Source organism: Mustela nigripes, chromosome 13, assembly GCF_022355385.1.
Source record: "Mustela nigripes isolate SB6536 chromosome 13, MUSNIG.SB6536, whole genome shotgun sequence".
NCBI lineage: Eukaryota > Metazoa > Chordata > Mammalia > Carnivora > Mustelidae > Mustela > Mustela nigripes.
In genome coordinates this window covers 43,774,577-43,787,459 of record NC_081569.1, presented here as the reverse complement: position 1 = coordinate 43,787,459, position 12,883 = coordinate 43,774,577, and the positions used below count along the sequence as shown (strand labels likewise).

Below are 12,883 nucleotides of genomic sequence, written 5' to 3'. Positions count from 1 at the left end.
GTTCCCAGTCCCACCCTTAGCAGATTTTATCATCATCTCCCTGTTTTTCAACTTTGAGCTGCAAAGGCATTCTTTATTTTCTTTAGGGTTCCCAGCTACAGATGCACTCAGGATGCACGTCTATTTAATCTTTTTTAAATTTTAAGTAGACTCCATGTCCAACATGGGGCTTGAACTCACAACCCTAAGGATCGCATGCTCCACCAGCTGAGCCAGCCAGGTGCCCCGGAATGCAAGTCTTCTGGAAAGAGGTCAAAGTTACAAATACCTATGTGTGACACTATCATTCCTACTTCTCACTTATTCTGTCACTATTCATATTGAATGTTGGGGTCCCTCTAGCTCAAAGTCCTCATCCTCGAGACTCTGGAGCCCAGAGATTCTTTTTTTTTTTTTTTTTTTAAGATTTTATTTATTTATTTGTAAGAGAGAGAGAGAGTGAGAGCGAGCACAGGCAGACAGAGTGGAAGGCAGAGTCAGAGGGAGAAGCAGGCTCCCTGCAGAGCAAGGAGCCCGATGTGGGACTCGATCCCAGGACGCCGGGATCATGACCTGAGCTGAAGGCAGCCGCTCAACCAACTGAGCCACCCAGGCGTCCCAAGCCCAGAGATTCTTAGGGGGAATAACACAAGGAGAAATGGGGGAAATGTAGACTTACCTCCACACTTCTCTAAACCACTTGACTCAAAGTAGGAAAACAAAATATCCCTATTTGAGAATGCCGTAATTATCAGGCAGATAATAATCAGGCAGGTAAATATTCAGAGATATTTACTCTCTGGCCCACTGTATCTTTCTTCCCCACCCTTCCTCGCCTCCTTGAACGGCAGTGAGGCTCCTTACTCTGCGCATTTTCTCCCAGACATGGCTTTGATGGGGATTCCCTTTCTCTCTTCTGAATTGATTAACACGCTACGTGTGACCCACCTTTAAATTAAGGCTCCTTTCACGCCCTCTCTCCCCCACCTCTCAGCATGGGCCTCCCTTCCCATTCGGAGGAGCCTCTTACACTATAGGACATGGTCAGCACCTACAGTCCTCCCTGTTCTGCTCCCATCTGTTCCAAACCTACTTGGCCGCCTGTGTTACCTGTGTCATGAAGGGCTTTACCGTACCCCCAAATCCCAGCCAGAAACCAGCAGGTCTGGCTATCGCTGCCCTCCCTCAAGCCTCTCATCATCAGTGACCAGATGCTGGGTCCATATCCACCTCCTGAGCCTCTCCCCAGAGCTCCAAGACGATTCCTTCTGTCCTCCTCAGCAATCCGCTTGGTTGCGATGAGCCTGGCTGCTCCCCTTGCTTCCAGTCTCACACCTTCTAATGTGACCATGTTGTCTGTTATTTCCTGCTTAAGTCCCCTCTGTGGCTCCCCACACTTCAGGGTAACATTCCACGCACCTCCCAAGTCGTACTGGCAAGTCGTACCAAGTAGTACAGTCTGCTTCCTGCTCATCACTCTCTGCAGGCTGCCCATGGACTTGACTCTGGCCATGCTGAGCCACTTCCATTTCCCTAGATGTGCCTACTTCCCACTTTCAGGAGACAGGGAGGCAGAACAGTCCCAGCAGAAGGGGCGAACACCTCTCCACCTTTAAGACATAGTTCAAGCATCCTCTTCTCTACAAATTTCTTCTTCCTGACTCCCCAGATAGAATGACTCCTTTTGTACAGTTGTGCTGGCCTTTGGGCTCAGTACGCCTAACCTGCCTTTGCAATTCCCATGTCTGCAAGCTCTATACAGAAATGCAGGGGCCCTGTCAGCCTTGGATGCCAGAAGCTGATGAGGAAGTTCTGAAGTCAGAGAATCTATCCCAAGGAAATGATAAAAATAACCTTCATCAAGATGATCATTGGATCACTGGATAACAAAGCAAGGAGAAAGTTTTAAAATTAAGTTTCTTTAGAAGAGACTTAACAAACACAGAAAAGGGAGACTAGGATAAATCCAATGGGGCTAGACTGGAAGTATCCCTGAGAGTTCATGATTTCTAGTATCTAATTCTTTATGCCATATCTCTCTCTCTCTCACTATTGCTATACATCTTTATCCTTCCTTATTTTCTTGCTCTGGCCACCAAGGGCCTAGAAGCAATGACACTGCAGGAGCAATGAGCACTCTTAGCACCTAGACCTTGGTTTCTAAATATATGCCTCCATCAAAGGAAATCCAAGACTCCATGGAGAAATGGCTGATTCCAGGGCTCGGGCAAGGAAGATACAAGAGAAGCAGAAACAAACATTTTATGACTCCAGAAAGTAACAAAAGTGTTCAGAAATGAAGGAGACAGGTTAAAAAGGCACAGGACCCTCCCAGAAATCGGGAATGATTTGAGAATCAAAGTAAATAAAAGCAATGGCTTGCAACTCTGAGAAAAATAGGAATCCATTCATCCATCCTGATAAACACACAGATGATTAAGTCAGGAGAAAGGATGCTTTTCTTTAGTAGAGTGCCAATCAGGAAATGCAGATTATGGATTTAGAAAAGCACAATGAGGGTGCTTGGGTCGCTCAGTGGGCTAAAGCCTCTGCCTTGGGCTCAGGTCATGATCTCAGGGTCCCTGGATGGAGCCCCGCATCAGGCTCTGTGCTCAGCAGGGAGCCTGCTTAAGCCCCTTCTCTGCCTACTTGTGATCTCTCTCTCTGTCAAATAAATAAGTAAAATCTTTTTTAAAAATTAAAAAAAAAAAAAAGAAAAGAAAAAAAGAAAAGCACAATGGACAAGGAACAAAATATTTACAGGATCTCAAAGTATCTCCTCACAAATTCCTTGTTAATTACAAAAGGGAAAATAGTAACCAAGGGATCAGAGTTACTTCAGCTCAATGGGACATCATATGCCAACTTAAAATTCACTGAGGATGCACCACTTCTGTGATGTTCCTGCCTGACTGCAAAACCCTAATCTAGTCATATGGAACCATGAGGCCAATCCAAACTGAGGAATATACTACAAATACCTGGCCTGTCTTCTTCACAAATGCCAAGGTAAGGAAAAGCAATGACTCACAGCCTGTGAAGTTCTTCTGGATTGAGAGAGACACACGTGTAATTATGTGTTGCAAGTAAATGTAATACACAATCCTGCACCAGGAAAAAGGGCATCGCTATAAAGGACATTACCAGGATAAGTGATGAAATTTAAATATGGACCATGGCTTATATCACAGTATTATTTCAGCGTTCAACTTCCCGATTTGGGTAACTGTACTTATGGCTTTAAGTTCTGAGAGAGCATCCTCGTTCTTAAGGAAATACATACTAAAGATTTTGGGGTGAAGGGGCACAATGTCTGCAACTTACTTTCAAATGCTTCAGAAAATACAATATATAAATATAGATAATCTAAGTCATAAAGCAAATAAGGTAAAATGTACAGACTCAGTAAATTTGGGTAAAGTATATATGGGAGTTCTTTGTGATAGCCTGTAACTATTCTATAAGGCTGAAATTCTATTAAAATTTAAAGTTTACCAAACAACTAAGAATCCAACAACAAGGGAGGAGTCAGAATTATGGTACAGTCGCTCTGTGGAAGCCTCAAAATTACTTAAAGTTTCTGAAGATATATAACCATATAGAAGAAATGCTTATAAAATATACAGTGCCGAGTGATAAAAGCGGGATACAAAATATTTTGTGTATATTATTACAACTAGGCAAAAACGAACACACAAGACAAACTGGCAGGATAAAATCAAGCATAGTAATAAATATACTGGAGGGTAGGAAGAGATTGAGTGACTTTTTCCAAAAAAATCAACCAGTTCAAAGAGATACTTGCCAGCACTGCATCCCACCCCTCACCCCTGTATCCCCAACTCTCCAGCCTGTTGTACTGGAAAGCAGTGGTACTGACTGCATTCTCTTGCCTCAGGCTGGCCCTCCCCAAACCTTGAACACCCACCAAAGAGAACTAACAGAGCACGTGTGGAGCGCCCTCAGAGAGAGGCATCTCTGGGGCTGGGGCTGGGGCCCGGGAGTGGCGAGGTTACACAGCAGGCAGTCCGCCAACCCTGCCCCGCAGAGCAGCTCCATGGTCTACTCTGAGCAGCCAGTTTTAGCAGCTGTGGACACAGCTGAGGGGAAGCCCAGCAACAGTGCAGTGGAGACTCGAGCCCCCCTGGCCAGGCCAGGACAGAGACCCCTTAGAATGCCCTTGGCCTGTGTGGACAACACCTGGCCTCTTGTTGGCATGCTCCCTCCTGGAACAGACAGTAAAGCTTCTTGGAATCTCAAAAAATTTAGGAACTCTTGGATCATCTTATCTATAGAGGCAGAATGCCTGGCTCTGTCATCAGTGGAGATAAAGTGTTAAGTCCTTATCACCCCTTTACACTTTTCACATGAATCTGTCTACTGAAGATGTGGCAAAAAGAAGTTTAGAACACAAGACTGCTATCAAAGTGCAAGATTCAGAAAGACCTGGGCAGCTTAGGGAAACAGCAGGAATAAAAGACAGTCGGCCTCCTCTGTAGGAGAACCCATTTTGCCTCTCTTAATGTAAGAAAGGTCTTTACAACTCCTTCCCTAAAGAAGTAGGAATAAGAATTAAACAGATTAAGAGGGGCGCCTGGGTGGCTCAGTGGGTTAAAGCCTCTGCCTTCAGCTCAGGACATGATCTCAGGGTCCTGGGATCATCGGGCTCTCTGCTCAGCAGGGGGCCTGCTTCCCTTCCTCTCTCTCTGCCTGCCTCTCTGCCTACTTGTGATCTCTGTCAAATAAATAAATAAAATCTTTAAAAAAAAAAAAAAAAAAAATTAAACAGATTAAGAGACCCTCAGAGCAGGTACCTGAGGTAGGTAGGAAAAAAAAAAAAAAAAAAGAAATCCTAGCTCCGTAGGACGCATCAGCAAAAGCTTGTAAACTCCTATGGAGAGAAACTTACTCTAGACCTGGGTAACTTCTTGGTTCAGAGCATTCCGGACCTGCTTCCCAACTGCTCCCCCGCCTAAAGCAAAAAGCACCACCATTCTGAGTCATGTAATCTGATTTTAAAATATTTTATTACATAATCTTTTCATGGCACCATCAGGAGTAACAGAAAACGTTATTCCCAGTTCCTAACCACAACCTGAAAAATATACATTTGTATTTATATATTTATATCAATACTCCACCCCATCCCCTAACTCCACCACCTAGTGTGGGTCTTCTGCTTAAAGCAACAAACTATTCTCTCAGGTAAGAAAATATATATGGAAGCTAAATGAAGTAACGGTTAGAATGGGGACAGGTAGGAAAGGGTCAAGTCCAGGCTAGGCAGGATGCATCACTGGAGTCCAGCAGAGGTGAAGGACAGTGTATAAAAAGGCAGCGTCAGGCAGGTGGGTTCTGATGTCCTTGGTCCATTAGGAGATGGCCTTTGCCTCAGGAAGGAAGGCTTCCCAGTACTTTGCCAGCTGCAAAGAAGTGGGGACAGTAAGCAAGTGCTCCCACCTAGTGGTGGTGGCAGAGCCAGAGGCTGAGCCTGGGAGGGGAGCAAGCACAGTGCCTCGGCACTCCCCCAGACGCCTGAGCCACCTAAAGGGAGGCTGGAGCTCAGGCCAAGCGGGGGAGATGGCTAGGCTAAGTGGACCCTGGACCAGACTGGCCAGCAAGCCACACTGCCCTTACTTGTCTCTGGACTGAGAGAAAGCATCAAGTGCAAGGGAAATCACTAAAGACAGTTGTGGTTCTGCCCTGGAGGAAGTACCCCTGTGGGGGCCACGGCTTTGCCCAGCTCAGTTAGCTCCTTACAATGGGGCCCACTGTCCACCACACAGACTGGGGCCTCAGCCTTAAGAGGGTTAGGTGAGGGGCGCCTGGGTGGCTCAGTGGGTTAAAGCCTCTGCCTTTGGCCCAGGTCATGATCCCAGGGTCCTGGGATTGAGCCCCACATCGTGCTCTCTCCTCAGCGGGGAGCCTGCTTCCCCTCCTCTCTCTCTGCCTGCCTCTCTGCCTGCTTGTGATCTGTCTGTCAAATAAATAAATCTTTAAAAAAAAAAAAAAAAAAAAAGAGGGTTAGGTGGTACCACGGGGTTATAGGGAGAGTTGGGGTTTGTCCTTAAAAACTAACTTCTTATAGATTTGGGCAATCCTGCTTAGCAAAAGACCCTGTTAGATGTTCCACGTTAGAGTAATAGGGCCAGCCCATCCCATCCTGTGACCAAAGCCCACAGAAGGCAGCTGGTCTCTGGAGCAGGCAGAGGAGGACAGTCATGCATAATGTACATACCTGCTGCTGTGAGGACAGGAGTGTCTCAAGGTACTTGATCACATGGTTTTTGAAGTCCTTGGATTTCTCTTTCTATAGGAGACAGGATTCTAGAGTGATCATCTAGACAGTTGCTCCTACCCCTCTTGATGGGATGGTGGTGTGTAATGCTGACCAAGGCCAAACACAGCCCCGGAAACTAGAGCCAGCAGCTGAACAGCTATAATTTCCAGTCACACAGCTTCTGCTGAGGCCTTGCAAAGTTTTCTTCATGGTGGGTGGGGGTGTTGGGGGATAAAGAAGACAGGAGCAAGGAAAGGGGACCAAAGGACACAGGATGATTGCAAGCTTTGTTTTGCGTCTAACTGTTCTGGTCTAATGACACAGGCCAAGCTACTTTGCCTCAGAACACACATGTAAATACACACACACACAGACACACAAACACACACACACAAAGGCCACGACTGTTCACAAGTACCAAGTCACCAGCACTTCCACCTATCTCCCTACTTGACAGACGTGAACAAAACCAACACTACCACTAAAATCAGGCACTGCACACGTGTGAGAAGCAGGATGTTCTATCTCACCTCAAACCGTATCACTTCTTTTCGGACCACAGTTGAAATCCTTTCAAAGTCCCTTTCATACTGAGTTACACGAGACTCCCACTGGGAAGAAAGGGGAAAGGAAGGGTCACTTAATATTATGGTACCATTACTGAGTCTTGACCCCTGGACAGCAATTCTACATATGAGACCTGAATTGGTCATTATGTCTTTCCATCCCTCTGGGTAAGATTAGAAACCATATGGGACTCAGTGTGTAAGGCCATCTGGCTGGAAAAGAGGTACTGTGTGCACCAGGCCAGGCCTGATCTCTCAGGAAGTTCTGACACTCCATAGCCTCTGGCTCAGGCACCCACCAGCACAGCTGGGAGTTCCAGAGAACTGAATTTCACTCTCACCACTAGAGGGGCATATCTGAATCACCTTGGAGTTTTCTGAAGACCCACCCAAGACCCCTCCCTCGGGGACTGTGACTTGACCAGCAGGGGTGGAATGGCACAGGAGCAAGCCGGGACTCCTCCGAGGCTTCCCCAGCAGCCACTGCCTTTAGACTCAAACAGCTCCCTTGCCTGCTGTGGGGGTTCAAGCATCTGGGTGGGATGGGACCTGGGCCCATTCAGGAGTCCGTCAAATACCCGCACTGGTCTGCCTCGGGGGGCCTCACCTCTAAGATCTCGTCCTTGGCCTGCTGCAGTTTGTCAGGCTTGTTGGCCCAAAGCAGCCGAGCCTCAGCCTCCCGTTTCTTCTGCAGCGTAGCTTGAGCGTCCTGCCAGCGCTGCCAGGTCTTCATGCGCTGGTCGAAGGCAGCCTGTGGGGCGGGGGGTTGGGGAAGAGCACAACCAGCCCTGCAGGAGCGCCACCTGCTCTGCCGGGGGCGGGGGGCAGCTGTGCTAGAGAAGGACGGAGCAAGGGCAGGTTCTGCAGCCACATGTTAGTGCCCAGCTGGAAGCCTAGTATCAAAATGCACAAGCTTGGCTAAGACTCCTCTCCCAGCCTCCAGGAGGCCATGCTGCTTCATGCGACTCCCCAGGCTGGATGGCTGGGAGCACAGCAGGTGGCCTAATGCCAATGCCCAGTACTATGGCTTCTGAACTGCTTCCCTCAGATTAGTCCATGGGTCTCCACACCCTTCCTGAGCTCCTGCCATGTGCCAGGAACTAAGATAGAGGGTAACGAAACACATGGTTCTGCTTTTAATGGAGCTTATAATCTAATAGAAAAGGCTAACATTATATTAATAATTACCTATAAATGATTACATGTATGCAGAGTACAGAGAAAACAAGCAGGGGACCTATAACCAAATGACAGAACTGGAGACTTAGCTTAGCCTGGAAAATACACCAGGCAAGGCCAATCTAAGGAAGCAGTCTTTAAGTTAACACCAAATAGTATACACGGTAAGCTTAACAGATCTTTAAATAAATAATTATAGCTACCATGGGGACACACGGCTTCCATCTCATCTACATATTCAACTGTGGAAGGCTACCAAGGCTCACAAGAAGCTCCCCAAGGTCCACTTGCTGGTTTGCCCTCATTCCAGTCCCTCGACTGCATTTCCAGAGGAGACCTGGTGGCCTAACCATGCCATCCACCACCCCCATTGGCTCAGTAAGACTTCAAGAGGCAGCCTGATGAGAGATCTGAACCCAGGGCCAGCCTTCCAGCCCTGTTCCATTTGCTCTCCTTTGCTGCAGAAGTCCCCTGGACGTTTTCTAGGTCTCCTTAGTGCAGCCCTTCACCAAAGTTTGAACCCTAGGGAGTTAAACTGCCACCACATTCACCTTTTCCAGTCACGTGTGATCACCTGAAACTTCCTAGCAGCTCAATGTCAAAGGACAGGTAAAGGTAACTTTGTATCCATGAGACTCAAGCCTAACCTTCTGGGTTAAGAGTGGTGCAGCTCCAGGTTCAGGGAAAAGCAGAAAAGAAATATTTGCTCATCGCCTCAATCCTACTGCCTACCCTCACAGGCAGGTGAAGGGTCTCTGAGAGAAGCCTAGCTCGCAGTTCTGCACGCAGGCATGCTGCCCCAGCCTCTGCCCAGAGCTCTAGGCTGGGCCCCTCTCATCTCTGTCCACAGAGGCTCACCCAGCCTGGGGGCGGGGGGTGGGGGGGATGGTCACATCCCAGAGCTGTGCTCTCCTGAGACTCCAAACAATGCCCCCCTCTGAAGACTTCCCCAGAGAGGGCACATCCCTGAGGTGGTGCTCCAGTTTTTGTAGTCGGACCAGTTCTACAAATTCCAAAGCAGGTTATTTTTCCAGCCTCTTATCAGTCTGGAGTTAGCAGCAAACCAGACAGCTGAGGGGGAGGACAATGAGCAACCTCATAGGCCACACTGAGCAGCTCTACCATGGAAGAAATGAGAGCCCTGGGAACAGCTTGGTTCTTGACAACACAGGAGCTCCCTGTGGGGGAATGCTGGAGATGGGGAGTGAAGGTGGCCCTGTTCCAACTCCGAGGTCCCTCCTGGTCCCAAGCTGGTTCAGGGGCAGACCCAGGCCTTATAAGGCAGGTACCAGGATCCCTCTTGGCTCTTTCCTCTATCACAGGGGACCATGCGAGAGCGAATACCACTGCCCAGTAAAGCTTCCTTGGCCACCCTAAAAGGTCTCGTGAAACCAGACTGCCCTGGTTACCAGGAGAAGAGGTGAGGTACTCGACCTGAGAGGCAGGCGGCAGTGTTGTTACCATTGTGGGCAGCACAGCACACAAAGGACTCTGGTGACAAGCTCTCTCAGCCCCCTGGCCACACTCCTCCATGCAATGCCAAGCCAGTTCCGTGTAGTTACCTGACTGCCCACGTTAGAGGGACAAGTGGAAGCCAGCAAGAGCTCTTACCAGGGCAAAGCTGCTGCTTACTGTTAAGGAGGCAAAGACCAAAGACTGAGGAAGTCACTGCTCCACAAGGCCAAGACAGCAGGTCTATAATAAGCCTCGTCTGAAAAAAGGACCACTGTCCAGCTTCAACAATAAGGAGGGGCCTACTTGGAAATTCAAGAGTAGTCTCTTCTCCAAATATTTTAGTGTTTTAAAAACTGGCTGTAGGCCTCAAAATGACTCTGTGATAACTAGCTAACAGTTAAATGGATTTTTTGGTTCAAAAGATACCTTCTCTCCTAAGAATAAAGCTACACCTATTTTCAGCTATAATGGATGGAAATATCTTGGGAAGGGAAAAAGCAAAAGAAAGACAAATCAATGGGAGCATGGAGAAAGAGGAAAGGAAAAAGAAGCTTACACGGACAATGGCCAGGAGACGAATGTAGTCACTCAGGAGCTCAGCAAGGAGGAAGAAGTCATTGTTGGCCTGTTCCTGGTGGAGCTGCTCAATTTTTTCTTCCACCTCAGCCAGCTGGGAGAGTGCCCGTGACAATGCTGTGTTGTCCTCAGAGCTCCCAAGCATGGCTAGACTCTTTGCAAACTGGGCCGTGTTCAGCGCTAGCTCTGGAAGAAGACAGCAGAGGCCTCTGATCTCACAAGGAAAAGGGAGAAGTCAGCTGGCACTGCAGGGCATGCCTTAGCAAAGCTGCCTCTGCATATCTAACAATGGGGGGCTCTGTGACCCAGTCACTTACACCCCGGCCACTTGGACTTAATAGAGTGAGCGGAGTGCAATGTGGTCACACGAGCAGGGAGAGGCACATGCTGGCCGAAGTATCACTAGGTTGAGGCCTACCTGGAAGAAGCAGCTCCAATATTCCTGGAGAAGCAGGGGCAGTTAATACAAATAGGACAAAGGAATGATTCTAATTTTCACGTTAAAGCTCACGGTTAGCAGTCTGTTTGCAAGACAGAGAGTGAATGTATGTGCACACTCCATAGTCTTGTATGTTCTAGAGCAGGGCAAACATTTTCTGTAAAGGGCCTGAGGACTGAAGCTTCGTGGACCACATACAGTCTCACTTACTCTATTTTTTCACTCTTCTCTTTAAAAATGTAAAAACCATTCCCACCTTGGAGCAAAGGCTGAGAGCCAGAAGTGGCCCATGGGTTAGGCCCTACATTTTGCCAACCCTTACATTGTCTTCATTTTAACAGTTTTCTGCCTGTTTTGATTTATGATTATTACCATGTTTAAGGCAGGGAAGGAATGCATTCAAACGTGGAAAATTTTAATAGCTCTTAGGCAAAAGTTAGGAGACATACATGGTTTCCATGAATTTACATACTGCCCATCTGATCATGTAGCTGAAGTGTGTGACATTACTTTGGATAAAAGCCACCAATTCAAATCATACCCTCTGAAGGCCATGAGTGTGGGCTGGCTTCCCTGTATCCTTCCCAGGTAGAAAGTACAATGATCACAGTGGCTGAGGTGGGAGGTGCAGGGCATACCTTTTTGATGAGAACATCAAGGACTAGGTGGGCTGAGTTTCCATTTGAATGGCTGACAGACTTGGGGACAGGATGTCCTCCCATCTCCAGCTCACTAGCAAACATCAATTTCCCCCAGCTCCAAGTGCATTTCCAAGGTTGTTACCTTTCCTATGGTTGACTAGAGTTTCTACAACAGCATGCAGTTTCCGTAAGCGCTGCTCTTCACACTCTACTTCCTGGAGCTTCTCCTCAAACCACTGAAACACAAAAGCCCAGATCTTTAATGGAGGGGACTCATATAGGCATCCAGCATGGCATTTCCTTAGCAGTTTTTTTTTTTTTAAAGGGACTGAATTATATTAAAAAGAAAGTCTCTGAGAAATTCAGGACTCTTCAGGGCATCTGACCCATAAGACTGAGGGAGCAGGGGAAGCTGAGAGACACAGGGCTACTCACAATGTCTGATTCATTCATCTTGATGGTCATTTTACTGACGGCATCTGTGGCTTTGTTGAACATCTTGAGGAGACCAGCGCCACTCAATGTCTGGGTACCCACGGCGCGTGGCAGCTACAAGACCAAGAAGGCGGGATGGCATGTTATCTGCTGCCCCTATTTTAGGTTCAGAAGAATTAGTATCCATCAGATGGTATGCCCAAAACTTGCTAAACAAATTATTTGAACTGTAGATTGCTGTTTTCAAAAGCAATTAGGCACTTCTGTAACTAGTACATACAGAAAGAAAAAAAAAAATCAAAGGACTATGTTAAGCAGAATTAGCAAAATTTTCAGCTTTTGAAATAGTGTGCAGAAAGAAATGAGAGTAGGATTGTTACGTGGCCAGGTGACCTCGTGTTGAGACTGTTTGTCATCCCAGGCATGAACTGCTTAAATTTCAAACACACTTTTGTTAAAAGATACTTTGGGTTAGCATACTCTGCACACAGCTGGATATAATGTCTTGAGAAGCTTTGAAGCTGTCCTGTGATTCCATTTGGATTTTCCTCAGTGAACAAAGGTCTAAGGACAGGAGCATTATTTGTTCAGATTGAGGTTACTTTTAGGGATGATCTTAATAAGCCAAGCATGCCAAACATTTAGAAACAACTTGGTTGATTCAGTCCTACCACTACTTTCCCAAGGTACAGAATGGATGCTAAAGAATCTACAGTAATTATAGTATACCATGCTGAAAAATTAGATTACAGGGCAGTAGTTTTCAACTTGGGGCCATTTTGCCCCCTAGGGGACATCTGGCCATGGCTGGACATAATTCTAGCTGTTCAGACTGGGGAAGGGTAATACTGGCGTCTACTGGATAGAAGCCAGGGACGCTGCTAACCCTATATTGCACAGGGCAGCTCTCTAGAGCAAAGAATGATCCAGCCCTAAGTGTGAAAAGTGCTGTTGGAGACAAACCCTGTTTTAGGGATATGAAGTGGAGATGAGGGACTAAAAAAGAAAAATGGATATAGGAATCCAAGAGGAATGAAAAGACTTTTTTTTTTTTTTTTTTTTTTTAAAAAAAGATTTTACTTATTTATTTCACAGAGAGAGAGATCACAAGTAGGCAGAACAGCAGGCAGAGAGAGAAAGGGGAAATAAGGCTCCCCACTGAGCAGAGAGCCTGATATGGGGCTTGATCCCAGGACCCTGAGATCATGACCTGAGCCGAAGGCAGAGGCCCAATCCACTGAGCCACCCAGGCGCCCGAAAAGATTTCTGCATTCAGTAAAGAAACTGTAATTTAGGGGCGCCTGGGTGGCTCAGTGGGTTAAGCCGCTGCCTT

At 47.1% G+C, this 12,883-nt stretch overlaps 1 protein-coding gene across 1 annotated transcript in view; it reads right to left on the bottom strand.

Moving 5' to 3' along the window:
* Positions 1-4,987: 4,987 nt before the first annotated feature.
* SNX1 (sorting nexin 1) overlaps positions 4,988-12,883 on the bottom strand; it is a 32,522-nt gene continuing 24,626 nt past the window's right edge. The window contains exons 9-15 of the mRNA XM_059372230.1: positions 11,551-11,664; positions 11,258-11,351; positions 10,016-10,221; positions 7,433-7,576; positions 6,790-6,870; positions 6,218-6,289; positions 4,988-5,402 (exon numbers count right to left, since the gene is read on the bottom strand). Coding sequence (XP_059228213.1) covers positions 5,352-5,402; positions 6,218-6,289; positions 6,790-6,870; positions 7,433-7,576; positions 10,016-10,221; positions 11,258-11,351; positions 11,551-11,664 — 762 coding nt within the window. The 3' untranslated portion in view covers positions 4,988-5,351. The remainder of the gene's footprint in view (positions 5,403-6,217; positions 6,290-6,789; positions 6,871-7,432; positions 7,577-10,015; positions 10,222-11,257; positions 11,352-11,550; positions 11,665-12,883) is intronic.